Genomic DNA, 26,930 nt, shown 5'->3' with positions numbered 1-26,930 from the left:
AGATGGAGAAGAACTTTTCAATATGGGTTCAAAAGTTTACATTCACAATTTACCATATTGTTATCAGTCATGTGGAAAGCACTGGTCTCAATGAACTAAAACTGGACAAGTAGTGATTCAAATCCTGTAAAGCATTCTGGTCACAATGAATTTTAGGCAGTTAGTCTGATCACTGTAATATTTATCCAGTCGTTGTTAGCAGCTCAAAAGCAATAAAAGCTTTTCAGCCATAGCCTACAGTTTTTCTTATCTTGCAAACCTTTTCTCTGTTCTTGCCAGTGATTTCTTACGGTGGCTTTTCGGTGTCTTCTTTATTTTGAAGTTTCTGCACTGCGTCACTGAAGCCTTGTTCCTGCTTATTGCCTTTTTTTAACACCATCATTTTTTTAATTAAAGAACTTTGGATATCAACACAAAAACAAAAAAAGATGCTTTTATCCTTCACACGTGGGCTGTCAGCTATGGAGAGTTGCATCTGATACCAGATATGCATTTTTGATCCAGTCTGCTGCATTCCGTACACGGGGGGCACTTGGGCAATAACAGACAGGGAAATGCATGCATACATGAGTTGAACACGCAGACTTCACACAGATGATGAAAGTTCTTTAGTATCAGAGTCAGGACACTGAATATATGAGGCAACAGTGCTAACTACTTTGTAACTGTGCCAAACAGCAGAATATTCATTAAGCAAATGAAATTCTCCTGTGGTGGAGATCTCTGAGGTGTGGCTTTATACACTGTGTAGTGAAAAGGAATTGTATGTCAGTTGAAGCTACAAAGATGCGAGGGGATTATATCAAAGGCCTTTTTGGACATGATGTACCACGAGAAGGAACCAACCCGCGCATTAAATTGGTCCACCAGAAAAGAGTGCAAAGGTCCAAGCCAGGAGTCTGTCATGTGCTTTAAGGCTGGCAAATGGCAGCAATTGATTTTTTTTTTTTCCTGAACAAGAGCATACGATACAAACCAACTAATCCTAATGCCTGAGCTCTTCACCAACAGAACAAATTCTTTGTATTAGACTAAAAGTCTCTGAAATGAAATATGTCTTAAAATCACAAATGGTAATGTCCTAAATCAGATAGAAGGGCAGTTCTAAGGAAGAGTAGACATTAGGCATAACTGGAGAAAAAGATTAAATCAAATCAGAACCAAAAAGGAAACAGAAATTCAAAATCAGTAATAGGGTAGCTAAGTTAATATTAGAAAAATGTAGTTCAAAGTGACACCTAAATAGGATGGTGAGTTTGATCAAGAAGTGTTGTTAGAAGGTAGAAATAGTACTAAAACTGCAAGAGAAATAAGGAAAAGCAGAAATTAAGTTTGAAAATATCACCATGGCATTACAATGATAGACCCTAAACATGCATGTGGCCATCAGGCTTTGCATTTAGAACTAGGCCTTCCAGGTCTATCCAATCATCCATCCACAAAACGTGCTTAGTCTGTTTTTAGAGATGTCAGGAGTTGCAGCCTTTCTAGACAGTATTGTGCACAATCTACCTTGGAAGGAGTGCAAGTCCATCTCAGAGTAGGTTCTGGAACAAACATGTTTAATTTGATTTGTGAAATCAGCAATATTGTATTTTTGGTGATGTTTTGTTTATTATTGTATACATTTTATCCAAAGATTTTAAGTGATTAAAATTTTAAGCTACAGGTCTTATTTTTGCTTGCATTTTATATTTATACAGTGGTCTCATACTTCAAAAGGGTGGTAACTGCAACTGTAGGGAAGCAACAGAAAAGAGGAACTTGTAAAAAAAAATCATGAATTCCATTAATAAAAAGAAGGAATTTAATGCTATCAGTTACAAACAAAACAATGAACATCTATTGAAATCAAGAATCAGCACTGTTCTTATTGATCTTACTCTGAAAAATGGTCACTGAACATGTCCTTTGTTTAAACTGAGTTTTTACCCTTAATACAGTAGCATCATTCATTATCACATCAACTGAAGGGATACCAATAGATGATGTGTGCTTATGCTGCAGGCAGACCAGTTTAAACCATTCATATACTTTGACATCATTTTCTAACCTTTCTTTCTGGTTTAATTTTCTACTAGAACTATACACTTAGAAGAAGTCATTAGTTCGCAATGGGGCATGTAGTCTATTTGCTAGGCCTTTTTGTAGTGTTCTTTTTTCTTTGTGGGCTAAGTTCTAGTAAGGCTGGTCTGGACTGAGTCAGCACAACAGGAGTTGTTGGTCTGGCAGTGGGGGTCAGGCTTGACCAACGGTGTGACCTGGACTGAACCATGGAAGCAGAGGCACTTTTAGGTTCACAGACATTCTGAGAATGAGAATGCAAGTTAGGCTGGGAATAGCTGCGGACATCCAGGGAGCTTTCCGGAGAGCTGTTCATTGTGCTTGCAATAAGCGGGAAGCGGACATGTTCAGAGCTCATATTAGGTTCTGAGCATGGACTGCAATGCCTGGTGACTGCATTGTGCCATGAACTCAGAGGTGTGGTTGAGAAATAATGAAGGCTGTTGGAATCATCTGGGTACCTTTGACCCCCAACTGACATAACCATTGAGCTGCGAGGAGTGACTGCTTCTACAGCATTGTGGAAAGTTTTCAGCACTCGGTCACTTTTCTGTTTCTCCTTTTTCTGCCGTGATTCCTCCTTCCTCAGCATGCGCCGGTGATCTCGCATCATCTGCTTGCGGGTGTCTGCAAGGCCCCTGAGGAAAGTGACGATTAAAACAGATGGAAATGACTATGCTGTTCATGTATAGCACATAAACATTAAAATATAATATGATTCTCGCAAAGTGCACTATTTATGTACGATTTATTTAGACACTGTCAGTTTGAATAAACCGCAGCATGCAGCAAATCCTGTTGGTTATGTGTCCTCATTGCATTAGTCTGTTCTGGGCATGACTAGCAATGCTCTCGGAAATGGGAGATGCCAAGGCTGCAGGCACTTCAGGGCATCACACAGTTATCATAGCTCTCAGTATACACGTTTTTAGAATTGAGTCTATGAAAACCAAAAATTATCTACAGTCCCTGTATTAATAAACCCTGAGTAACCACTTTATTAAAATGATGTGAAATCAATACAACAACTACATTTATTTGTACAGCATGTTTTCATACAAATGATGTACAGTATCTCAAAGTGCTTTACAAGATGAAGAAAGAAAAAATATATAAAAATTAGGCAATACTAATTAACAAAAAATAAAGTGAGGTCCAATGGCCAAGGACGACAGAAAAAACAAACAAAAAAAAACTCCAGAGGGCTGGAGAAAAAAACAAAATTTGCAGGGGTTACGTGGCCACGAGACCACCCAGGCCCTACTAGGCAGAAAGTTAAAAAGTGATCTTTACTAAAGTGAAACCAGTAGAGAGGAGATGCAAAATTTGCAGAACAAGATTAACAGACACAAAGTTAAGGCAACATAAAAAAATTCAAGTGGGGGTTATGAAAAATCATTGGCTAAACTATAACTCTACGAGAAACTGTAAGATCTCAAAAAATTGTTTTGTAGGTCGGATACTAATAGTATTATTTTGGAAGAGACAAAGGCTATCTACAAGGGACTGAACATTTCTAGATATACAGATATTAAAATCATTTTTCATAGAGTTAGGTAACAATTTAAAACCAGCTAAAGCTCATGGCCATGATGGTATCAGTGTAAACCCTTAAAAGCATTTGCTGACAAGGTAGAACATAGTTTTGGCAAATTGTTTCAGTTACCAAGAAATATCAGAATAATCTTTAACCTTTATGAAAAATTATCCTTTGCCCCAGTGCACAAAAACAATACACTGAAGGAAACAAATAGATTTTCTTTGTCTAGTTCCTCTGGTTTCAGTACCAACAAAGTGTTATGAGCAGATTACTTTAAAACACTTCCCTCGCAGATGTCACACCCTCTTTTAGATCCAAAAAATAAGTCTATTACGCATCAAGGGGCAGTGTTGAGTCATAGCAAACAAAATTTGGGCCAAGATCTGTATTTAGTCAAGGTATGGTCAAGAATATTTACAAATCTCTGCCTCACATTCAGTACTTATCAGCAATTTATTCTGACAAAAGGTGATAGAACATAAGGTTAATTTTAAACTAATTCTGTAACGTTACATTTTTCTTTAGAACTGCAACCAACTGCAGGGTTTCCTTATACTGTTACTCTTAAAAACTATTGCCAAGGCTGTATTCTTTCCACAGTATTGCACATTTTGTAAACAAATGAATATAGGAACTTCATATAGGACACACATATTTTCACATAAAGTCTGATATACCACACTGGTTGGTTTTTAAAATCTGACTCTTAATCTCAGCAAAATTTAAAAAAAAATAAGATATCAAATTTTCTAGAATGGTGCTCTGATAATTTTCACTAAGTCATTATGAAGGAGACATGATAAGGATCCTGCACATATTCTGCTCTATAAATTCTGTTCTAGCAGTCTGGCAAACAGAATCCTGTAAAGCAGAATTGAAGCAGAATGATATAACAGAGGTTGCACAGTGGCGAAGTGGGTAGCGCTGCTGCCTCGCAGTTAGGACACCTGGGTTCGCTTTCCGGGTCCTCCCTGCGTGGAGTTTGCATGTTCTCCCCGTGTCTGCGTGGGTTTCCTCCGGGCGCTCCGGTTTCCTCCCACAATCCAAAGACATGCAGGTTAGGTGGATTGGCGATTCTAAATTGTGCTTGGTGTGTGGGTGTGTTTGTGTGTGTCCTGCGGTGGGTTGGCACCCTGCCCTGGATTGGTTCCTGCCTTGTGCCCTGTGTTGGCTGGGATTGGCTCCAGCAGACCCCCGTGACCCTGTATTCGGATTCAGCGGGTTAGAAAATGGATGGATGGATGATATAACAGATCATTCATACCTTCAGGAACTCTGTTGTTTAATGAGAAGGAGTAGCACAAGAAGACTACTGTATCAGTGAACATTTTCTTTTCTATCTCACAGCATACTTTCTTATTCTGTTCTCTGATACTTTATTACTCAGTTGTAATGCGCATGTCCAACTGAATTTCCCATTCAGGGTTGATAAAGTTTACCTAGTGCTTAATCTAGTTCTTGATTTGAGATGCTGTGCACATGGTAGCTTGTAGGAATACATCCCATAACAATCCAAGGTGATATTGTTCTTGATTATTGACAAAATCAATAAGCAAATGCTCCACTCCGAAACACATAATTTGTCAATCTTTGACAATGGGTCCAACATAGAGGTTAGGAGCAAGCACTGGTACAGCACATTGCCGCACCCACCACATGACAAACCAACTGAGGATCCCAAATTAGGACTTGAGTGCAGCCATGCAACAGGTGACACCTCAGCACCACGCTAGTTCAGATGGAATGGAACAGTGGGAGGTTGTTTATGGTGGCTGGAGTTCCAATTCTGCCACAAACCCTCAGGTTTTCGCTGCAGGTTGGCGGGCCTACATGCTGGGCTGGATGCGGATTAATGTCATACCCAGGAGGGAGCAATTGCTGGTCAAGGGCTTTTGCTCAAGGGCCAAAGTAGTCACTTGTGGGGTTTACGGAATTTGAACCATCAACCTTCCAATTACCAGTGCAGATCCCTACCTCAGAGCCACCACTCCACCCCATGGTCCAACATAATGCAAGAGAGTTGTTTTTTTTGTGTATTTTAGGATTTTGTTTCCTAGATGGAATTTAGAAAAATTGTCATAATGTGTATAACACTACCAGCATCAATGAGGTCCTTCAATCATTGTAATGATCATTGCATTAATAATATCCACACTTTCAAAAATCAATAAAATAGCAAGAGAGAAGCACACAGAAATAAATCTGTGTGCCTGTGAACAAAACCAGTACATCCTAACTACATTTCTTAGACTTGTAAAATAAGATGACTGAATGTGTCTGGATTGATGCATTATCCTGAGAAATATAAAAACAATATTCTCAGTTAAGTTTGAATCCAGTTACATGAAGGAATCAGCATCTGAATGAAGTGCACACAAAGAAGCACTTAAGCCAAGCCATGCTGGCCATGGAGGGTACCAGTAATTATTTGTGCTAACAGTCAAATCATACACAGAATGACAACGATTACAGATAAGCTATGACTCCAACCTCCAAACTCTTCTTCAGCAAGCCTAGTCAGGACCAACATGTGTTTCAAAGAACATTCTTCATTCCCCTTGGGGTTTGTTTGTTTGTTTTTTATTTCAGCCATCCACCCATTTTCTGAATGCACCTTTTTGCATTACGTGATGTTAAAACAGTTCAACTGTTTATTAACATTCTCAGCATGTTGTGTGTAAAAAAATCAGAATTTTTATAAAAATAATACCTGTAAAAACAAAGTTTTTTGTTTTGAAAAACCTAGCAAAGCAACCATTAGCAGTATAGTGTGGGCCAATACTAACCTGGCTATAATAAAAGCCCAAAGTTTAGCCCATTATTTAGAAAGGTGAAATCCTCATATAAAACCTTCAACACCCACTTAATACACAATATAAAAGTATGTGAAATCATGTATTTTAATCAAATAATCTTCTGGCATGTAGTGTGGGTTAGTGGTTAGACAAAAAGGTTGCCAATTAAATTCCTGCTGCTTTCTCTCTTTGTGACATTAGACAAATCGTTTAGTCTGTCTGTGCTTCAAATATAAAATAACGTTAGCAAATAATTCTTCTACGCCTGAATTGGATAAAGCAAATTTGAGAATAGTCTTTTATTGTACTATATATCTGTATATGTAAAGTTCCCTGGAATTTGTATTGACTGGTGTTACATAAAATAAGAATTTAAAAAACTCACAGTATATTTCAAATTTTAAAATATGTTGGAATTACACTGTTCATTCTTCTGCACCGACACAGCTTCTGTAGAAGATATGACTGATATATTTTGCTGTTGGAGCTGTTTTGGAAAAACTACGATTCCTTGTTTTCCCACCTTTGACAGCTGGCATGGAGTTAACCTTTTTGTAACTGCACATGATATGATGACACAGATTTTTCGAGGAGGATGGCATCACTTATGAGGAATTATCATTAGCATGAAAGTGTTCTCTGCTTACAAACCCTCATATGTAAAACCAATTTAATGTAATAAAATGATTGTTGAAATTCTACTTACAGACGATCATCAATATTAGAACGAATGGCATAGCATAGGTTTACATTACTGAGAAAATTGGCATTGAATCTGCCATTTGTAGACGTTGCCGTTCTGTTTTCTGTGTGTTTAAGATGGACCATTAACCTCCATTGTAACGAGGTGTGTGTTAGCCTACAGGAAATCATTAAATAGCCTAACCCAAAATCTGTTGTTGCTCCTTATCCACTGATATTAGAAAAAGTTAAGGCCTTGCAGAAGCCTAAAATATTTGTCAATCAAACTAGATTTCATAAAATATACATTGATGGAGAAATCTAATCAGTTGTACGAAGCATCAGAAAACAATACCTATAGCTTACAGTTAAAAATGAGATTTTAGGCATTCAGAATTAGATACACCAGGACATATTTCATTCTTATAAAATTGTGTTCTCCGTTCCAGTCATTCTCACCTGTAATCGACTATCCCAGTCCGATCCTTGTCTAGCCTCTGTACCAGCTCCTCGATTTGAACCCGGTCAAGAGGGATGGCAGATTGCTGAAAGCCAAGAATTACAGATTTACATCTTGATAAAAAGAAAGGAAGTAGTAATGAGTTAATTAACTTAACGGATATACATTAAGTTCCCTATTTTTGTAACATATTCATACACAGTGCAATAATGATTGTCTTGGAAGATATGCGAGTATGTTAGTACTATCATTGCTGGGTATGAGCAGAATCATTTTGTGGTAAGTAGCAATTGTTTGTTTGAGGCTTCTGGCTGGTATTTTTGACTTGTTAATAATATATATACATATTCCATTAACTATATACCCCTTAGTTGTGTAATTAAAAAGAGAAGAGAATATAAGTAAACTCTACAGTCTTCAGTTGATAAGGATTTTAAGTGACAATTCCAGATTGTCATCAAGTGAAGATGCACCTTTTAAAGAAGCCATTACTGGGTGTGAGAGTTTAAACAGATGTACAGCTGAGAAAGGGGACTGCAATGATCTTCTGCACATAACTTACTATCTGGTTTCAAAATCTACTACTGTACTTCCAAAACAGTCTTTATCATGTTCACAACATAAACAGTTTTCTTTTGGGTGTGAGAAAGAAAGTCTTGTACACAAGATTGAAATACTTTCTTTGTTCTGACATTCTGCCTATTGCTCTGTAGTTATACTTTCATACAGTAGTTACACTTTTCATTTTATTTTTTAAAATACCGAACTACTGAGAGGATTTTATGTGCAGTGCACCTAAGGTTCCGATATTATAAACACCAGGCTAATTGATATTCTCCCCAGAAGTTCTACATTGATAAAGTGAACATAAGTAGGACATAATCAGAACCAGTCTTATTTTAAACCAATACATACTTTACCTGAATGGCTTTCCGGAAATCAGAGACAGGCACTCTCATGGAACCATCTTTATCAATTTTCTTGAAGAAATCCCAGAGACGCAGCTTGCGCTCATCCAGATAGTCCTGGCACAAACAATAAGAAACAGAAAGCCCTTTGAAGCAGGCATTTTCAGAAAGAAATTAAAAGAAGGTGAGAAAAAGAATGGTTAATGAATTGGCTAAACGTTCAGAACACGGGTATAAAAGAAATCTCTGTAACAAAAGAAGAAATGAGATTCAATAGGAAAAACAGTCAGAAGTCAAGCAAAATGACACCCTTTATTGGCTAACTAAAAAGATTATAATATGCAAGCTTTTGAGGCAACTCAGGCCCCTTCTTCAGGCAAGATGTAATGATTAATGATTACGATGGTGTAATGATTACATCTTGCCTGAAGAAGGGGCCTGAGTTGCCTCGAAAGCTTGCATATTGTAATCTTTTTAGTTAGCCAATAAAGGGTGTCATTTTGCTTGACTTCTCACTACATCCATAATAGCTAACACGGTACAACACCTTAGTATTAGGAAAAACAGCAAAGGTATCTGATACATTTGAGTAAACTGTTCAAATACAATATACAGGATAAACAGTGAGATGTGATTGTAGATATACAGTAATGTCAGCTCAGGCAAACAGCAGCTCCTCTAAGATAAGACATTTTGTCCTTTACCAGGCTGTGACACACAGGAGGAGGAGACTGGTCATTATCCTTGTAAAGTTAATATGTTTGAGCATGATGTACACAATAAAGGAAACTGGTGTTTGGCAATAATTTCATACTTTAAGGAGTTTTCACACTGTGAGTTCCATTGACAGAAAAATATCTATTTTAAGTCACAGCAGGAATCCATGTAATTAGTGAAGGAATAACTCATATAGGTAAAAATCATATTCTTTTTAACTGTCAGCACCTGCATTATAGCAGTCAGATGCTAATACCAAAAAGGCAGAAAAAAAAAGGTCTGTCTTTGCATATCTTTAATTACCTGGATCACTTTCATTGGGTCGGGTCGATGCTTTGGCTTCTTAGCAACAAAGCCCCCAATCCCTCCAAAGATGACCTCCAGGCTTAGGTGCACCTGGCATGTCTTTTCCAGGAGAAGGAGGAACGTTTCGTTAACGAGGACATTCTAGACACAGTAGAAAGTAGGATAAAGATAAGTGAAAAGCTTTACCAACCAACCAATCAACCAACACACAATATTATACACTTCAGCTAATGCCCCTGGCAGTGAAATGGATTTACTATATTAAAGATGTCAGTTAAATATAGTGGCACTCACAAACTTATGTAAATATACAGGCAACTTGTTTCATTGTGCTAAAACCAAATATGTTAATGCTGTGATCACTAGGGTGTGTATCAAAGTCCCAAACCACAGGTACAACTTAAAAGACACACTTCCTGGGTTAAAATGAACACTTTTATTTAGGAAAAATGCCTTTAAACAGGCTTCTTTATAGGGCTCACAACCACAATATAATTCTTTCTCTTCTCTCTATTTATTCTTCTTCACTTTTCACAGGCGAGCTATGTCCTTCCTCAACACTAGACTGGGTGAGGTGGAGCAGCTTCCTTTATGCCAGACCCAGGAGTACATCCAGTGCCACCAAACTGCACCTAGTAGGCACTTCTGTGTCAGGCAGAAGCTCCTTAAAATAAGGAATTCTTCTCTCTGCAGCACCAGCAGCTCTCGGCCAGGAATAACAATTCCTCACCCAGCCAGGATGACAGCAAACCTGTGTCCTCTATGACAATGTCTTTTGGAAAAAGCAGTAAAGCTTATCACTGACTTATGAGCCTTGAACTATGAGATAATGATACCCCTCAAGATGCCTTTGTGACATTATCCAGCCACCTGTCCATTGCTTTAACCCATCAAATTAAATGGAGGGTCGTGTATTCAGCACAAACCGATGCTCCTGCATCATGGGCAGAATTAAAGTCACCAGTTAACTCAATCTACATTAACCTACACAAGTTTGTGATGTGAGAGGAAGGCAGAGCTGCCACAAAATGACAGTGGATAGAAAAAGAACGTGCAAACTGAGTGGTGACTCATACTTGAGTCTACTCAGCTCTGAGGGAGCATCCATTAACTCCACAGTTTCATTAAGCTATTTAACATATGTTATCTCATTCTGTGCCATTTCATTTTCAATTCAATTAATTTTCCGTCAGGTTATCACTGCAGCCTCACAGCTCCAGGAGAATGGGTTTGAACTGTGGCTCTGTCACTGTCTTTGAGGAGTTTACACATTCTAATTGTGCCCACATTGGCTTTCTAGGTTTCAGAAAATATGTGAATATTAAATTATTGAGCTCCATTAATACTTTTCTTTATTTCATGATTACTTTCTCTCAACATCAGTCCAGCCCCATCTTCTTGAAAGAGTATTTATAATTTGGTAATATGAACTGCAAAACTCCAGGTGATGCGCCCTAGCAAGCTGCCCAGACTATAGTTAAGGACCTTAAGCAATACATAGTCTTTGACAAGCCTTAATGGGTAGGACTCAACACCCAAGATAGAAATATGTAAGATGAAATCCTTCTGTATTAGATCTGTGGCCTTTCATACAATATTTCAGTATTTTATGGAAAAAAAATGGCACTAAAGGATGGATTTGCATGGTGGTGCAATTATATTGTTGCTAATTCACAACTACATAGACCCAAGTTGGGTTCAGAAAATGCAATAGTTAGATTAATTTTAGTATTCATCAGTTCTGATTTCTGTTTGATTGAATGCCAGCAGATACCTCTGTGTAATGCCAAAAACAGGCCTTTCTGGTGAATTTCATAAAGGCAGGTTCATCTGTTGTTCATCTTTCATTCTATTTTGCAATACTATATCAGATACAGAGTGAAAATGGAAGATAGGTGACTCACCAGACTGAGTGCTGGGAAATGATTAAAAAGCCAGCCTACCGAGATATTTAGTTCCTCCAGCGCAGATCTGTGGGTGTTTTTCACAGATGTCAGGAGTAGTATGGCTCCTTCCACAGTCAAAGGATTGTTTGATAGCTGATGGAATAAAAAATGACCTTATGGCAAAATATTATTTTATGATGTTTAGATATGAAATACGGTATTTCAATCAGATTAATAATGAATATATTAGGAGTATCCAGCACAGAAATGTACATTAAATGGATATTTTTTGTATACATTAAGAGCCAAACATGTTTGCTTCAGCTCTCCAGCTCCAAACCCTATTTTGGGTTCATTAATTTGATGGCACAACCCACTGTTTATGGTTGTTTAGTGCTGGGGTTTTGGCTTTTTAGTAACCATGACTAGTAAAAGTGAGGCTGTGTAATCATACCAACTTCTACAATAGATCTGTATCCTCAATAAAAGCATGAACTATAACAATTTTGCTGACCTTCAGCACTTTAAGCGTATCATTGGCTTCCAGTCCTTTGCAGATCATGCCAGCTCCCTCATTTGTGATTCGGTTGCTGCTGAGATCCAGTTGCAGCAATGTGTTGTTGAACTTTAAGGCTTCCCCCAGGGCCAGAGCTCCTTCATTCCCAAAGCCATTCCACGAAAGGTCAAGAATCTTTAGGGTGATGTTGACCTAGAGATGAACAGTACCAGCACATTTGTTGTGAGAGACAAGTTCTGCTGAAAAGCTGAAAAGGAATGGTGAAAAAATGAGAAAAAAGCACAGCTCAAATCACTGTAATATAGATCAATTAACGGCATGTTACTCCTTTTCCTTATAGTTCAGAATTAATTGGCATCTTCTTACCCGGAGCCCAGCACAAAGAGCTACTGCACCCTTCATCCTCAAATGGTTCCAACTCAGGTTAATGACTTCCAGTCCATCATTATTGGCTGCAGGAAAAATTAAAATGAACTTGTGAGAAGATAATACTGGCTAGGGCCTTGCTATGGAGAAATTGTCTTAGAAATCACATATGACTAGGTTGAATCCACATTGTGTGTCAGTGAAATGTTCTCTTTACGTGCTAGTGCAACAGTTCTAGAAATATGCAAAGTATTCATCTATGCTGTTGTGTCAGTTGAATAAATAAACACATACTATATAATCTTGTACTAGTTCTTAAAGATGAACTATGAAAATATCTTGGTAAGTCCTATGCATACATCAAATATGTACACTCAGTGGCCTCTATAGGCGTTCAGTCAAACAGTTTTGAGCTTATATAGTACCCTTTGTGACATTCGCTGCCTTGAAGTGGTCTACATGAGGTTCAGAATGAATCATGGACATCTTTTGAATTAAGGCAGGTGATACTCAAAATCATACAAGGTGCCATTTGTCAAATTCTGTAAAGGTACCCTTAATTTTTTTAATTTCACCTCCACCACAAATCCCTACAATGCCTTTCAGAATTTACCTACTGTATATAAAGAGCATCTATGAAATGGTTTTTGAAAAAAAGACTTAACTCACAGCAGAACATTTACTTCAAAAACTAAAACCTACTGTATGTCTTTATACCCCATTGCTGTGAATCTGGAAAATCTTCAATATTATGAAGTGGACACCAAGCTGACTCAAAAATAACCAACTTGCAGGAAAACAGTTAACTAAACAAGAGCAAGGGACCCTGTTCTAATTTGTAAACTTGGTTATGTTCTGTTACAAGTGTGTTTTTGGTTAACCCTGTTCCCTTTGTCAGTAATCAGTTTTCCTTACCTAACATCTGTCCCAGACACTCGCCTCCTTTTTCTCTAAACTGATTGTGGCTGAGGTCAAGTTCTTTTACTCTGAAATTGGACTGGAGAAAACAGAAAAACATTGGAGGAAATCGGCAATCATCTAGATCCAGAAATCGACAGCTACCCCTCTGTTAAATAGTTAGTGCTGGGCATTACAAGCAAATTATAAAAAAGTACTCCAAAGCACACTGAGTATTTGCCAAGCCCAGTCTGTGTAAATCTATAGAATATTTTCAGCTAAACACACTGTGGGTATGACTAATTTGCAGAGGCGGAGACCTACACAGAGAAATACAGACTTTCATTTTGATTTTAAATTAATGGGGATGTTCACTATTTTTAACATATGGGCTCATTATGGCAATTTATAGCATCTATGTTGATACCTCAGACTATTTTTATATTTATCTGCTGGACTTTTTAAATTTGCATTTTGACCTACCCTCTCAGTGTCAAAAGGGATGTAGATGAACAGGTACATTTAAAATTTTATCTGTGGAATGGGCCCTGCAGGCACTCTGGTTTCCTCCCACAATCCAAAGACATGCAGGTTAGGTGGATTGGCGATTCTAAATTGGTCCTAGTGTGCGCTTGGTGTGTTTTTGTGTTTGTCCTGTGGTGGGTTGGCACCCTGCCCAGGATTGGTTCCTGCCTTGTGCCCTGTGTTGGCTGGGATTGGCTCCAGCAGACCCCCGTGACCCTGTATTCGGATTCAGCGGGTTAGAAAATGGATGGATGGATGGATGAATGGATTGGCCCTGCATTAGTCAGCAGAACAGATGCTTTTATGTGTTCCCAAGGCATGATGCAAGCTCTGAGGTGATCGAGCTTTTTCAGTTGCAGCCTCAAAACTCTGGAATGATTTGCCATTGCACGTTAGGCAGGCTCCTTCACTAGCTGTCTTTAAATCTTATTTAAAAACTCACTTTTACTCTCTGGCTTTTAACCTAGTATGATATGTTGGCTATCTGTATAATTTTTATTATGAATCTCGTCAGCTCTTATGTGTTTATGTGTTTCTGTTTCATTTACCCTTGGTTATTGTGTGTCTGATATGTTAGGTTTTTATTGTACAGCACTTCGGTCAGCATTGATGTTGTTTTTAAAGTGTGTTATAAATAAATAAATAAAATAAATAAATAAATAATAAAAATCAGTGATCAAAGGAATGGCATTGCATGGCACACTTATTCACACTATTTTACAGTTTAGAATTAGCAATTGACCAACCCAATAAGGCACGTCAAAGACTATATATAGTTTGCAGGATTTTCCTGGGATCACCACTAGTATGCAGAAGGGTTTTAGTTTAATTTGATTAAATTAAATTAAAAGAAAATGCTACATCAGATAGAATTTGTTTGGTAATTAGGCAAAGTCTTCACTGAAGATAGGAAGTAAAATAATGAAGCTCTTTAATTTAATATTTATTCTTATTCTGAAACTGAATGATTTAGAGGAAAATACATGGAGACACATGAGAGCATGCTTACTTCACATACTGCAAGTGACCTTTCTAGAATTTGGACTCCATTATAGTCTTCAGTATCATTTCTGATTCATTACTCCCTGACCTTAAGTATATTAAATGTGTTCATTAATCCATCAATGTGCTGTAGGCACTTATTAAATTCAGAGTCAGGGGTTAGAGCAAATAGCATTCCCAGAATTATTGGGCACAATGTAGAGAGCCATGGGTAAAGTGGGAACTTTTAAGTGTATGACATAGGTTATTATATTTTAGTTTTGTGTTTTATAATTTCTAATTTGTACATTGTTATCTTAATTTAGCATCAAGGACTAGCCAACCAGGAAGAGCGATATAAAAAGACAAATTAAATTGAACCCTTTAGACATTTCACGTTAAATCAAAATGTTTTGAGCCTGGCCTATTATGAGAAACATTATTAACCAAACAAGATCTACTTTTCAAAATAATCCCTGTGAACATTAGTGTAATTGTTGCAATGTTTAAAAAGCTTTCCTATACTGCTGAAATACAATTTTTGCTTTGTTTGATATGTACATCATTAGCCTAACACCCCTTACAGAGTTAGCTCTTCAGTTTTAGGAACAGCTGATAGCTAAATGGTGGAATGTTTGTAGAATAGGATGGTTGTGGCATTTCAGCAAATCCATAGTTTTGCGGAATATCCTTTGAAACCCATACAAGTGAAATGAGAGACCGCTTTCCTCGATTATTTTTACCATTATGATTCTCTCCGTTTTGGCAACTTTCTCTTTTGTCTTTTATATTAACGGCCAGCCAGTCTTTTGGATACCTTTGAGGGATGTCCTCCCATGATGAATTCTGCAGCACATTTATTGACAAGAATATGAAGGGGCATAATCCTGGTATGTATTGACTACACAAGAATGAATCTCCAAAGGCATAGTGTCCTCTAGTGCTACACATTTAGTGAAAGAATGATACTTAATTTTGCATGTTTTGGAGTATATGTTAGATATTTGTAAATTATAAATTTCAGTGTGCAGGAGCAAATGTTTGACCATAAACAATATAAGAACCATTGAATACCTTTTTTCAGGTTGAGGCTCAAACCTTTTTGATCATCCATCATATTTCATAGTCAACAACTCATGTACTATACTCAGTACGTTTAATACTGTAATTAAAATAAAGCATCTCCATCCCCTCAACCAACACACTGAAAGTCAGTTCAAGTGAAGCATATCTTCATCACTGACAATGCCTTGATCATATCTGTATATGAAACTCTTACAACTTTCTAAGTCAACATAAGTTAACATTCTCACAAGCACGGAAAAATAAGTATGTACTTACTGACAAGACATCTGCAAAGCCTTTGGCATCTTCATCTTTGAACTGATTACCTTAAGAGCGGAAGAAGAAGAACAATTTTAGATATCACAGCAGAATAATAGGCTGGAGGAATCTCCATTAAGATGACAAGAGGAAAGGATTTTCTTTGCTAGATTGGTTGCTTCAAAATTCTGTTAGACTGTTTGTATTATAAAACAAATAAACAGACTGACTTACCAGACAGCTTGATTGTTCTTAGAGATGTATTGCTGAGAAGCACTTTTGCAAAGAGGGCAGCACCAGTAGAGTACAAGTGGTTGTTGCTCATGTTCTGCAGTATAAAGCAAAATAGCTGTTTTTAGACTTAGTCATCTATGCTTCTTCTAAATCTGTGGAGTGTCTTTATGACTTAATATGTCAGCATAACTCAAGTGCTCTCAAACATGCAATCATCAAATTGTAACGATGCCATCAGCAGCAATTATTTCCAAACAATGCCAAGTTAAGTGTAATAGCTTATATACTAGGTAATTGGTTTCTTCCATGTTGCACATTCAGTACTAAATGACTGAAGCTTGTTAAAATGCTTTGGATGTCCATGTGTACCTATTTAACACAGCTATCCAGGGTAACTGGTGCTTGTAATTCCTGCCTTGCACTCTTATTTTTGTGCACTGATGTATTAAATTTGTACAATCAAAAAGATATATGCTATACTTTTAGTGCATATTTAAAAATGTTCTCTTGTCAAAGTAACTGTGTGTAACTGAATGCTGGACCTGAAGAAGAAATGAATGGTAGTTTAGGTGGTAACAGGTAAATGAACACAAGATTTGTTTAAAACTTAAATTAAGAGCATTATAGCATTAATGCTTAAAATTCTGCGGTGGGTTGACACCCTGCTCAGGATTGGTTCCTGCCTTGTGCCCTGTGTTGGCTGGGATTGGCTCCAGCAGACCCCCGTGACCCTGTGTTCGGATTCAGCGGGTTGGAAAATGGATGGATGGATGGATGCTTAAAATTAGAGAAGCACTAAATAGGCTTATTGTTGGATCTAATTTAGGAAGTCTGCATATACTTCCTTAAACTCTTAACAAGGCCAATGGCTTCCCTTGTTCACAGCTGCAAACCAAATTATGCCCTTAAAATTACCATCCATTTGCCTTTCGTCATTTTAAATACAATATTTCCATCTGCCAGAAGGTGGGGGAAGAGGGATAATTTTGAGTCTAAATTAAGCGATAGTAGTGAATAAAGATTTATCAATGAAGCAGGTTATTATTTGCTTTGTTCAGTTATGTAGGACATTTTAGTAAAATTTGTGACTACTGTAAGAAAGTATTGCCCAAACATGCTGTACAAAAAAAGCAGAACAACATTAGGCTTCATTATATCAGAGATACATAACAAAAATAATTTAAGTTTCAATACAAAGCAAGACCTTGGTACTTGAAGCCATAGATAACAGGCTTTCCACTCACATCGCAACAGTACAACATTACCTTTTTGATTTGAATGTTTTATAGAATTACCATGGCAGCTGCAAATGCATTAAAAGTTTATAATTACTTATTAATTCAAACACTTACAATTTATATGTGTATTGTTTTGTTTATATTAGTATCTGAAATTATTAGAATTATGCTCACATATTTACTTGACAACCTACAAGTTTAGAACAAATTACAATTACTGGAGGAGGGTTAAATGATTTGCTCTGAGTTCTAAAGTGATCCCAGTGCTTTATCCACTACACCAAACTGAGGTGGATTATATACAGATTGGGACTTGTACTACCTTGTGAACAGGATGCACACTACATCAGAAACACTGCTTCTCATTACACCTGCAGTACTGCAACAGCTCATCTGATTCAGAATCCTGCACAGCTCATCAGAGCTGCAGTGCTCAACAGCTCAGCAGATTCAGACTATTACACTACAAAGGCTTAAGCCTTGCCTGCTGTATTTTTCTGCATCCTGTTCCTGCATCAGAGGATGATCACTGTTTTTGGGTGTACTCCTACTTTAATAAGATGATTATTCAAAAATACATAATAGTGTGAACGTTTCTATGAAATTTATCAGCATTGTGTATTTTTTACAAAAATATGTAGATTATCTTTCTTTAATTACATCTTGCCTGAAGAAGGGGCCTGGGTTGCCTCGAAAGCTTGCATATTGTATGTAACCTTTTTACTTAGTCAATGAAAGGTGTCAATTTGCTTGACTTCTCACTACATCCATAATGGCTAACATGGCACAATGCCCTAGTATTGCAGTCTTTTAAGGCTCATAAATCTCATTATTAAAGTATTTTTTAAACAGTCACTTGATACTGACACCAATGCTAATGACATAAAATAAGCTGCTCCTCCATTGAGGATTGCATTGTGATTTATACTTCAGTATGTTACTTTTTACCTGGTGCTATGAAGATTTCTTTTTAATAATCAGGTGAATAAAAAAATGAAAGAAGATACTGAGTTGATTTTAAATTGACTTTAATTGAATTTATAGAATTATAAAATATCTGAATATAATTTCTAGGTAAGCACTGCAAACTCTCCTGAGTATTGTATAGTCTTGGGATGGGAAGAGAGTTAAACTGTTATGTTGTTTTTATTAACCTGATGTCGTCATTAGCTTGTTACACAGTAACGATCAAACATGAGAAAAGAAGTCTTTAACTGGCTGTTAACTAGCTACTTGGAGTTCTAATTTATCTTGACACAGATAAAAGGTATGGAGTTCAGTGTTGTTGCTCTAGGATCAAGCAGTGTGATTTTCTTACACTGGAGCACACCCTTTGTCCTAGCCATGTGGTCTTTTGTTTACGGTATCCTCTGTAACTTCACAGAAAAAGTTGTGACACTTTCTGGCCCAAGAGATGAATTTCCCTTCTTGAAGTGATGCTGCTTTTTTGTCTTTTGAGACTGGGCTCAGTTACTGCAATAAAGCTTAAGTTTGGAAGAGTGGATCCCAGGGCTAGTTCAGGGTGTTCTGCTCCAATTCCCTATACAAAGTAATTTTCAGGTCCAAAGAAAGTGCTTTATTGCACCCAAGATAATGGGTCAGTTTCTAGCTCCAAAGAGAATAAAGAGATGCTTTCAGGACGGTGTAGCTCACAGTTACAAGTTTAAAATGAATGACATTTGGTCTTTTTTTAAAGGATTCCCTGTAGACAAGCCATCCCATGCTTGAATCACATCTTTTTTGTCAGATGAAATACAGAGATGACAAAAATGTTGGTAAGAGCTGTAATTTAGCCATTCAAGAATGCAAGTGGGGCAATGTGGCCAAATTTCTGTATCCCAGTCAAGCCTACTCTTTAAATAGGCCTTGTGTGCAAGTCAAAACGTAAGAAAACGGGATAATGGTCGCTTTGTCCTACATTGTAATGAGAATAAATTCAGATTCCACATTGTCAGCCTATTAGTCAGAATAGATAGACAGATTATACAGGGTGACACAGAAAAATGCAAACTTTTGAAATGCGTAGTGGGAGCCATGTACAGTTGGCATCACTGTGGAACAGGGACCTTGAGCTGTAAACAATCTTGCCATTTAGTAATCATGGATCAGTGGAACGGTCAACAGCGTGCTTTCGCCATAAAAATGTTTTACAAAAACAATCATAGTTTGGAAGGTGCGCAGAGGGAGTTCCGACGTTTTTTCAACTTAGGACGTCACGGTCAGGTTCCCTCGAAACACGCGATAAAAACTTGGATTAAAAACTTTGAAGAGACTGGATCTGCTCTAAAAAAGAAACAGACAGGACAAAATTTGTGGTATCCCAGCTGAGATGTTGCAGCGATCAATGGGGAACCTCAACAGCAGATTGGAAGAATGCATACGTACAGGAGGACGCCATCTACAGGACGTAATTTTCAGACATTGATAATTTGGATTACTGTCTCTTAAAAGGCAAATTGTAGTGGTTCAATTGCTGTCAATAATTTTTTTTTGTTGGATTTCTTCTATTTTTATTGGGTTTTTCAAAAGTTCCCGTTTTTCTGTGTCACCCTGTACTTTCAGCAAATATATTATTGCTTAAGGAAACTGGAAACGTGTTTATAGCATTTTTCAGTTTCCCTATAAGATACAGAGGTTATCTTAAGTCACAAGTTTAAAAATGCATTTAGAATATTCATTAGTAAATTAAATAACATCTTTGAATAAGGGATTTCTGATTAGTAAGGGGATAATCTTTCACTCCTGGTTATTTTTTAGTATTGTGTACTAATTATAGCGCCAAAGAGAGTGCTGATGAGTTGCATGTCGATAAACATATGCAAGTTAAGAATTTGCTGTACTCTGTAAACGTGATGATAATGACCCTTAACATCTTCTGTCAAATTTAATGGTGTCCCACCTTGCTTGACATCCTTTTAATGTATATTAGGGGGACCACTCTCAAAAGGCAATCAAGTCTTGTGCTTCTGAAAAACGCAGCATGCAAAAAGTAGTATGGCATTTTGAATTGGAACCAGTGCTGAGAATGATTAAAATGCTGATCTTACACACAACTAATGAAAACACAACAACTTTACTAATCCTCTCACAATCCTCTTTTCATCAGAAACAGTCATGTCACAGATGGACCAACCATCAAAATACATCTACATGACTTTGTACTTGACCAACTAAAGGAGGAAAACAGGGGCGGAACAGACATGTTTTCATGGTGACTGGGTGTTCCTTTTTTGAGGTTTGTTTCTTGGTTTCGTAACAGTTTGTCATAAAACTGCACATTGGTCCAGCTTTCACCATATAAACATCCACAATATCTCAATTGCTAACAGAAAAAGACAAACACCATGCCCTGGCTGCAAACAACATAAAGCCAAACACATATTTTCTTGAAACTTTCAAAAGAGGCATCCTAAAAACCTAGAAAAAAACTGTGGATTTTTTACTGATGCAAAGCCTTAATGGCCGAGCATCTTACCATTCTACAAGTTCTCTCATGTTGGGCAAAATAAGATCTCTCAATGCTGAATGAAGTTGCAAGAAACAAAATCTTAAACAAACTTGTGCAGCTCCACCACATTCCAGCTTCAGAGCACTCTTTTCCTGTTTCGATATGAAACACTCTGCTGCTCACCAGATCCATGAAATACTCAACTGTGCATACGCATATAGCTCACCAAGTCTTGAATGGTGCTGTTTACTCTCAACATTTCTGTCAGGGACGCAGCTCCCTCAGCCTGGATATGGTTATCTTCCAGTTCCAAAGAGGTGATGGAAGTGTTGCTCTGGAATAAAAGAATAACTTTAGCTCACACTTAACACATAAAACAAATGGTAAAAGAAATAATCATTTCTCACTTCACTGTAAATGTATGGGAAGGGACAATGAAAGAGAAAGAAGCAGTCCCTTTACTGTATTATGTCTTCCTGCTTTCTGCTTAACTGAAGGCCAAATAATAAAATCTTTTATTTATCATATTAATCTTTATCTGAAGAGTTCCATCCATTCATTTTGTGAACTTTTGTCCTTTGCGCTTTGTCCATTAAAATAGTAGCCTATCCAAGGAGAAGAAATGGCCTAAAAATATGAGCCATGCCTGGAGGGATATATTAATAACATAAAGTAAGTATTCACACTCACTCATACCAAAGCAAGTTAGAAACACATAGTTACCTAAAACATATCTTTCAAGGAAGATGGAGGGAATATGGACTCAGAGAGAATGTACATATTTTATAAGTAGGGGACTGAATTCAGTTTCTTGGAACTGTGAGGCTGTTACATGATACATGATACATACTGTATGAGAAGATATCAATAAGTATACAAGTTCTTTCTGGAATGATTAAGCTGATGCTTTTTTACACTTAAGATTTGTTTTTGAAAGTAATTAAGCCACATATGTGGTTTATTATGGGTTATTTTTATTATTTATTATATTATTATTTATATATTATTTATTATTTTCCAATCCTGCAAGTAGGACCTCCAACTTATAGGAAAAACTTGGGGGTTGGTGGCAGGATTGGCACTCCAGCTGCTGTAAAAATCCTCACAATGCTCCAGTGTGGTGCTGAGGTATCACCTGCTGCACTCAGATCCCAAGCCACGTGGTTTGTCGGGTGGTGGGTACGGCAACACACTATCAGCGTATGCACCCAACCTCCCTCTGTTATTTTATTGTTGATTATTTTTACTAATTTTTCAGGATTAGGTTTATGAATCCAATGAAAGGATATGTAAGTATTTTTATGTTAAATAGAATCTCTTACCACCAACATGATGGCAAGAGCCTTTGCTCCCCTTGGTCCTAGTCCACGGTGGTTCAAATTGAGGGAAGGGCTGTTAAAGTTGCGCAGGATGCGTGACACTGGGACTACACCCACTAACTGGCAGGCCTTCAGGTAAATTTCACAGTCTGAGTTTTCTATTGTGCTGTCCTGGACACCTGAAAACAGAAGAAAACAGCCAAGTGCAAATTGAGCATGGATTCTACTTTAGTTTACCTGTGTTATCCAATTAAACATAGAGGAAGATTCTGCATTATCCTTACCATCATAACATTCTCAAATCTGCCTAATCTACTTATAATTAAGATTTGCTGATCACAGAATCCAATCCTGGTAGTAACCTTGTTCAAGGCAGGAACCAGTCATGGACTGGGCACCAGTTCATTGTGGGACCCACTCAGGCACCCACCTGTATAGGGCTATTTTAGAATTAAGCTAACATGCATGTTTTTGGAAATAAAAACTGAAGTACTCTGAGGAAAAACCAACACAAAAATAGGGAGAATGTTTAACCATCACACAAACAAAAGCCAAAAATAGAATTTAAACCCACAAAGTTAGTTCTGTGAGGAGTGACCCTGCTTGTCATGAATGATATAATTTCAGAAAACATACATTTAGACACCTCATATATGTGATACAGTACATATAACTGCCTATGATATTTTGCAGTTTGCTTATTTTTACTTTCCTCTCATTTAAATATGTAAAACAGAATGCCTGTCTATATGTTCCCTGTACCGTCCTACACTGGTTGACTGATCTGGACCATATGTTGCATAGTTGCTTTCTACGTCCATATGGGCAACACAGATTACTTTGGAACCCAAAATTTTGACCCTGGAGTTCCAATTTGGATTTTTCTTCCTGTGTGCTACAGTTTACACGCCAGTGCCACCTGCTGGCTCAGAGTAAGTGAAACATCCAAACTGACAAGCCAGACTAGCAGGCAAAATGACCAGAACTTAACATTACCTACCTAGGGAATACCACATGCTGCTTCTATCTGCTGTAATGTACAAAGGAGTATTGTGTCCTTTTGTAAGGAGTTGTTAGATAAGGTTTGATCGTGAGTGGAAGTACAGTGCAACACAAAGGAGAATCAAATGGTTGTTGTTTAACTCTTCTTTGTCAGCTTTTCTTCATAATTTATTTTACAAATTGTCCACCTTGAAGTAACAAAATGAGTCAGACATGATAAAGTTCATCGTTACAACCCAACAAGGAGTTACTGCAATTCTGGGATCCAGTCAGACCCAAAAAGAACAAATTCTTGATTCACAAGGGCAGAGACATTGATAGTGAAGTAACAACAGCGTCACCATTTAAAACATACATGAACTTTTGCTTTCTATAATTAGCCTGTTATACAAATATATCCGGGCAATGTTGGGTATTTTAGCTAATTTCCTCTTATCCCCTTAAATGTTTTTTTTAATTCATCAGTTTTTTCTTGTATGCATTTTGATTATGCACTTTTTTTTCTAAGTAATAATTACAAATATGGCCACAGATTTCCTGGTATCAAGAAAGTTAGGTTCCTAAAGATTTCCTAGTCTAAATCTCAAAACCAATAAAAAAATTGCAGTGATTCCTAGAATTTACTGTTGTTCACTAGTAAGAACAATTGTCTCAGCCCTAAATTCCCCTCCATATCAGATTGTTGAGCATGAAGAGGATGATACAAAAGATGCATTAATGTATTTCATAGCTTTAAATCCCCATGTTTCCACTACAATGATCTTTTGTGTTAATTTACTCCCTGGCCTTTAACCCAGTATGATTCCTTGACTATCTGTGTAATTTTTAATATGAATCTCTTCAGCTCTTATGTGTTTCATGTGTTTCTGTTTCTTTTACCCTTTGGTTATTGTTTGTCTGACATGTTGGGTTTTAATTGTACAGCACTTTGGTCAGCCTTGATGTTGTTGTTAAGGTGCTTTATAAATATATAAATAAATAATTTAGGAGAAGACTGTTACAAGAATACAGTACATGAGACTACAGATGCTTTATCTCTGACAATTAAAGAAACAGAATCCCACACAAATCACACCCAGCCTGCAATGTCTACACACATATCCAAAAGAAAGTTGGTAGAATCATGAGTGACAGCTGACAACACTATGATTAGTTGCCTGGCAGCTTGTGACACACTATCCTATGAACTATATAGAACATCTGAAACTAAAAGTGTAGGTGAAACTTTTAGTCTCAGATGTTGCTATCATGCTCAAGGTTTAAATTCTCAAGCCATAAGATCAATACATTGTGAACTGCTTTTATTGTCAGCACTGTCATCAATCTGGATTATCGCAAACTGAGTATAGATGGGGGTGAACCCCAGTCAACTCTAAATAGCTTTTGCCTAGACCCATACTCATATAACACAGCTACACATAATTTAGAATGGCCAGATTATCTAATATGCTTGACTGTGCGATGGACAAATGAGCCTAAAACCCATGTAGACATGTGGAGAATATGCAACCGCGACACTAGCAGTGTGTTGGCCAGGGTTCAAATCCAGGACTCTAGAGCTGTTAGGCAACAGGGTTATTTACTGTCCCATACTGTAATACAGGCAAAAATGAAAAAGGAAAATGGCAAAAAATGTTATACAAATGCTTGCTTACAAGTACAGCATTTACCTGTTGTATTTTCCTCATAATGTACAGTATATTATCCATAACCAATTATTTCAAGTTAGTAAGTGAATAATATGGTAGACCCAGTGAGAGCACAGTTCCTCAGACTTTTCTTTAGAATAACTGTTCATTACTCACCCTTCTGCAGCAAGTCAGAATCCAGCTCTTCTTCGTCATCTTCCTCCTCCTCTTGTTCACTGTGATCACTCTGACCTGTTGAAGACTGGCACATCTGTGACATTTCAACTTGTGTGACACCTTGCATTGGGGGGTGGCTGAAAATACAAGTACCTGTCATTACACTAAACTTGCATCTCATTCAAAAAACTACAGAGCTTTACACTTCATCCCTAAGTTTGAATGTTGGTTTAGAAGTCTGATACTTTCAGGACAATAGAATATTTAAACCTAGCTACACTTTTATACTTTCTAATCAATTACTAATATTTTACAATAAAGAACATGTATAAGTTTCTATAACTGATCCTTCTCACCTTCTGTTTTCTGTTGCCTTGAGGAGGGTGAAATGAGATGAATTTTGTGGCAACTCTGCTTGATGAGGGTGCAGTGCAACATGGCATGTAAACAGAACCCACTTCATGAAATTTTCATGACAGCAGAGAAGAGATGCACAAGCCTTAGAAGGTGTTGTTTTCAATTACCAGGAAGCAAGACATACTGTATTACCTAAGCATCATTTCTAACTTGTGCAAATTAAAGAGAGACATTGAAAACCTCAAAGTAATTACATCATTACCCACTTCATTATTCCATAGCATATCTAGATTGCTTGTCTGTGGTAACAAAATATCGTAGAGTACTGCTTGTGAGGTTAATTCACACTCAGAGAAATAAACAGGGTGAAATGCTTTACATTTGCCATATTCAAAACATAACTATAAACTCTGACATCTGTGATCCTGAAAATACGGAGTTGAATGTCCTTATACAGTATGTTTAGTTTGTTGCTAAGTTTTATCAGTTTACCAACTCTAGGACTAAGGCCTCTGAACAATACTTTCACATACTATTACTATATATGGTATATATAATATATACTGATATACACCTGTCGTGGGCTGGCGCCCTGCCCAGGATTTGTTCCTGCTTTGCGCCCTGTGCTGGCTGGGATTGGCTCCAGCAGACCCCCGTGTCCTTGTGTTAGGATATAGTGGGTTGGACAAAGACTGACTGACTGACTGATATATGCAGTCACTGGCCACTTTATTAGGTACCCCTGTTCAACTGTTTGTTAACACAAATATCTAATCAGCTAATCACATGGCAGCAACTCAATGCATTTAAGCATATAGACATTGTCAAGACGATTTGCTGAAGTTCAAGCCAAGCATCAGAATAGGTAAGAAAGGTGATCTAAATGAGTTGAACGTCACATCGTTTTTGGTGCCATACAGGCTGGTCTGAGTATTTCAGAAACTGTTGATCTACTGGGGTGTTCATGCACAATGCTCTCTAGGGTTTAGAGAGAATGGTCCGAAAAAGTTAAATATCCAGTGAGTGGCAGTTCCCTCGGCAAAAATTCCTCGTCGATGCCAGAGGAGAATGGTCAGACTGGTTAGAGCTGATAGAAAGGCAACAGTAACTCAAATAACCACTTGATACAAGAATATGTAGAAAAGCATCTCTCAACACACAACACATCAAACCTTGAAGCAGATGGGCTACAGCAGCAGGAGACAATGTCAAGTCCAATCCTGCCAGCTAAGAACAGGCAACTGAAGGTACAATTTGCACAGGCTCACCAAAGCTGGACAATAGAAGACTGGAAAAAGTCTGCCTAGTCTGATGAGTTTCAATTTCTGCTGTGCCATTTGGATGGTAGTCAAAATTTGTCATCAGCAACATTAAAGCATGGATCAAACCTAGTGGTGATGGTGGTTTAATGGTGTGGGGGGTATTTTTTTGACATGCTTTGGACTCCTCAGTACCAACTGAGCATTGTTAAATGCCACAGCCCACCTGAGTATTGTTGGTTACCAAGTCCATCCCTACATCACCGCTGTGTACCCATTTTCTGATGGCTACTTCCAGCAGG

The 26,930-nt window shown here is 37.5% G+C and overlaps 1 protein-coding gene across 1 annotated transcript; it reads right to left on the bottom strand.

The window, feature by feature from the left end:
- Nucleotides 1-1,850: 1,850 nt before the first annotated feature.
- On the bottom strand, nucleotides 1,851-25,489 carry LOC120518815 (leucine-rich repeat-containing protein 74A). The gene is made up of 14 exons (XM_039741799.1): nucleotides 25,369-25,489; nucleotides 25,013-25,149; nucleotides 22,209-22,384; nucleotides 21,113-21,220; nucleotides 16,201-16,294; nucleotides 15,985-16,034; nucleotides 13,156-13,237; nucleotides 12,241-12,326; nucleotides 11,872-12,066; nucleotides 11,415-11,510; nucleotides 9,469-9,612; nucleotides 8,461-8,565; nucleotides 7,540-7,625; nucleotides 1,851-2,702 (listed from the first exon to the last, which is right to left on the bottom strand). Exons 1-14 carry the CDS (start codon nucleotides 25,473-25,475, stop codon nucleotides 2,129-2,131), a joined length of 2,040 nt encoding a protein of 679 aa, XP_039597733.1. The 5' UTR covers nucleotides 25,476-25,489; the 3' UTR covers nucleotides 1,851-2,128.
- Between the last annotated feature and the right edge of the window lie 1,441 nt (nucleotides 25,490-26,930).

This window comes from Polypterus senegalus, chromosome 18 (assembly GCF_016835505.1).
Source record: "Polypterus senegalus isolate Bchr_013 chromosome 18, ASM1683550v1, whole genome shotgun sequence".
Taxonomy (NCBI): Eukaryota; Metazoa; Chordata; class Cladistia; order Polypteriformes; family Polypteridae; genus Polypterus; species Polypterus senegalus.
This window is presented reverse-complemented; position numbering and strand designations above follow the sequence as displayed.

Coding starts and splice junctions, on each gene's coding strand:
- LOC120518815 (XM_039741799.1), bottom strand. CDS start 25,475: ATGAAGTGGGTTCTGTTTACATGCCATGTTGCACTGCACCCTCATCAA. Junction 22,385..25,012: donor TTCTGACTTGCTGCAGAAGG/GTGAGTAATGAA, acceptor TTCTGTTTTCAG/GTGTCCAGGACAGCACAATA. Junction 8,566..9,468: donor ACCCAATGAAAGTGATCCAG/GTAATTAAAGAT, acceptor TGTTTGTGCCAG/GACTATCTGGATGAGCGCAA.